At 44.1% G+C, this 3,364-nt stretch overlaps 1 protein-coding gene across 2 annotated transcripts in view; it reads left to right on the forward strand.

Annotated features, from left to right (window-relative positions):
• Positions 1-1,841, forward strand: part of LOC122249583 (uncharacterized) — a 10,342-nt gene extending 8,501 nt beyond the window's left edge. For both annotated transcript variants that reach the window (XM_043010572.2, XM_086547067.1), the window contains exons 2-3: positions 761-1,082; positions 1,524-1,841. In XM_043010572.2, the coding sequence (XP_042866506.2) occupies positions 793-1,082; positions 1,524-1,806 (573 nt within the window). In that variant the 5' untranslated portion in view covers positions 761-792 and the 3' untranslated portion in view covers positions 1,807-1,841. The remainder of the gene's footprint in view (positions 1-760; positions 1,083-1,523) is intronic.
• Positions 1,842-3,364: the final 1,523 nt, after the last annotated feature.

Here is a 3,364-nt window from a genome sequence, read left to right on the forward strand (position 1 = left end):
GGTCTCGTCCACATTGCGGGTTACGTACGGTACATGACAGCCTCCGTGTTAGTGTGCGGGTGTCACAGCACTGGGAAACGAGAGCGCACGTGCTGTTTTTAAGCTGCTGTTTTGGGGTTTGTTTACAATGCCATTTGCGGCTTATGCATTATGTTCGGTCACATTATCTTATTGTTCCTTGTTCTTCCCATTTTTTCTTCTTCATACTATCTATACTATCTCAAGCACATCATTGCTGGAAACTGCTCGAGTATGAATAGGATCCGGTCCTTGAAATTTTAGATATATTTAGATATGATGATGGCGATGAAAACAAATGTCATCAGATGCTAGTAATGTCAAAAACAAAATGAGAATAAGATGATAAATATATTGACCTTTATAATAATATTGACGAAAAAGATAGTCATCTTTATAACTATCATTAGCATCGTCGTTGTTTCGTATTATTACCATGAATCATGATCATCTTAGTCTATGTTGTTATCATTAATATCCTCACCAATGATATATTTCTGTCATTATCAGTATCATCATCATTATTGGTATAATTATGCCATTATCAGTATCAGCATTAGCATTAGCATCATCATTATTATGTGTGAGCTTTATTCGCTATGCTTATCATTTTATTGTTCACCTTACTTTTATCACTAATTCCTCCACTCATCCAAAAGAGCGAAAGGAATCCAATAGAAGTAAAGCAAAGGCACACAGTCTCCCTGCCTCCCATTTCTCCCATTCCTCCGTATTGTTCCAGAGCAAAATAGGCTGAGCAAGTGACCCGCCAAAATGCTGACTTCCACCCGCTCTGCCGCTGCGCTGCTCCTCGCCCTCGCCCTCGCCCTGCTGACGCCGAGCCTCCAAGCCGAGCAGGATGAGCGCCAGCAGGTTCAGCAGACGAGGGAATTCACCATCGAGAAGGTCCTGCACACGGCCGTATCCACCTCGACCTACACGGTGGTGGTGTACCCGACCTGCACCACCTCCGTCGCGGGCGTGTCGGCGTGCCCCAGCGCCGACGTGCCCAGCCTCAGCCCCATGATCCACCCGGAGGCCACGCGGGCGCCGCTCAGGGGAAGGTGAGCGCGGGCGGGGGGGGCCTCTACTATTATCATTGTCATTATTATTATTATTGTTATTATTATTATTATCATTATCATTATTATTATTATGATTATTATTGTTTCATCGTCATTATTATCATTATTATTATTACTATCCTCTTTATTATTATTATTGTCATTATCATCATCATTGCTATCCTCCTCCTCCTCCTCCTCATCATCATCATCATCATTATCATTATCATCATTTCATTATCGTTATCATTATTATTATTATTGTTGCTGTTGCTACCATATGAACATTATACTTTTAATACAACTACATTGTTATGACTGATGCGTTAACGGCATCAGTGCAACAACACTACCAGTAGAAGCAACAGCAGTAAGAGTAGACGCAAGAGCTGCGCTTCTTCGCTGAGTTTGTGACCCAGTCCCCCCCCCCTCCCTCCGCAGCCTGACGGCCCCCCCCGCGCAGGACGGGTCGGAGAGCTCCACCTACGAGGTCGCCGAGGTCGTGATGCCCTCCTGCGATTGCTCGTCTGCCGGCGACGCCGCCGACGGCTCCTCCTTCCGCTCCGCCAGGCTGCTGCAGGACCAGGTCATCACCATCCGCTCCACCACCGTCCTCACGCACGGCGTCCTCGTGACCAGCACCGACCGCGCCACCACGGTCTCCATCACCTACAACGGCTGCGTCCCCCCCGACGCGCCCGCCACCGCCACCTGCGACGCGTAGGGGGCCTGCGCTCGAGGGGAGGGGTGGGGTAAGGGGGGGAGGATGGAAGGAGGGTGGGTGGGAGGGATACGAAGGAAGTAGGGAGAAACAGAGGGAGAGAGGGGTAAGGGAGGGTTGATGGAGGGAGGGAAAGAGGGAGAGAGGGAGGTTGGGAAGGGAAGGAAGGGGAGCGAGGGAAGTGTGTTGAAGGAACTGTTGTAAAATTCACGCCACAGTCAGGCGATTTTCCTTATTTATATTTCATATATTGTGTCTCTGACAGTATTCTATTAAATAATCGTAAAGTCTTGATATTTCTTGACTGTGGCATTCTTGAATCTATTGTGTATTTTACATGTTACTGTAAGGTTAACTCTAGAAGAATGAGGACACCCGTAAGGGTTTACCGTTCTTGTGTCAGATCTGTCCGTTTTCTTCTAGATGAAATTACTCAATTTCATGAGCAGGCATTTTTGACATAAAAGTAGTACTAAGGATATTTATCATTACTATATGTGGCTACTTCGTTCCATAACATTATCATGGACAGTTCTTCCAGTACAAAAAGTATGTATCATTCTTTTATGTTTCCTACCTGTTTTTTTTTTTTGATGTTTCCACATAGTGTGTTCGTATTTGACTCTAGTTTTGATAAAATTATGTGTTATTGTTTATATCTTTGTGACCCCTTCCTCAAATAAAACCTTTTTCAAAAATAAGAAATGCAAATGTAGTACACAAGAGTTATCAATATAACCACACACACAAAAGCACAGAAAAAGACATATAGCAGCGACAGCTTTTGGCACAAAGGAAGGCCACAAGCTGAATGATATGTCATCACGGGATTCCTAACCTGTCCGAGCTGCTGTACATACTGGCAGAATAATGGAGTTGAAACTCAGGATTACGTGTAATTCTGATTAGGGTTTCCCGGGCCTGAAAAGTCATGATTCTTGAAGAGTTATATCATGAACAACTTTAGATGTGACATTAGGTGGCTTGTGTGTGTAAGTTGATTCTCACAGGTCATTCAATTGCTCGTTTTAGTCTTTTTTTAGTGGAGTATGGCATTTGTTATAATATTCTTATTTTTAGAATGGGTAACTTTGAATGCTAATCCAAATGTCTATGGGTTTAATTCTTGACTAACGGAATCAGACCACTTAAAAATATGCTTTTTTAGTCATACCATATACTTATGTCTACACCAGTTAGCAATTGATGAAGAGAACTTTACTTCAGTGTAATATAAAGTATCAAATGAATTATCTATCAAACAATCCACAGAAACTACCCTAATGAAGCATGAGGAGTCAGCAAAGTAAATAGCGAAGGTTAGCACAAGTATTACCGGTGCGGGATATCCCGGGATCCTGGAGTGCCAGGGTGCTAGGAAACCCCCAGGACTGGAAACACAATTTCTGACGAGGCTGTAATCGAAACTTGTCAGTGATATCAACAGCGCTGTGAAGTTACCCATACTCACTTCTAGGGCTTTCCACATTTGCCACGCTGAACCAGGAGAAGTTCGGACTTGATCCTGCGCGCAGAACAGCAGGACCGTGATTGGCGGGTT

The sequence above is a fragment of the Penaeus japonicus genome, unplaced genomic scaffold, assembly GCF_977035675.1.
Source record: "Penaeus japonicus unplaced genomic scaffold, GWHDUDI00000001_assembly GWHDUDI00000019, whole genome shotgun sequence".
Lineage (NCBI taxonomy): Eukaryota > Metazoa > Arthropoda > Malacostraca > Decapoda > Penaeidae > Penaeus > Penaeus japonicus.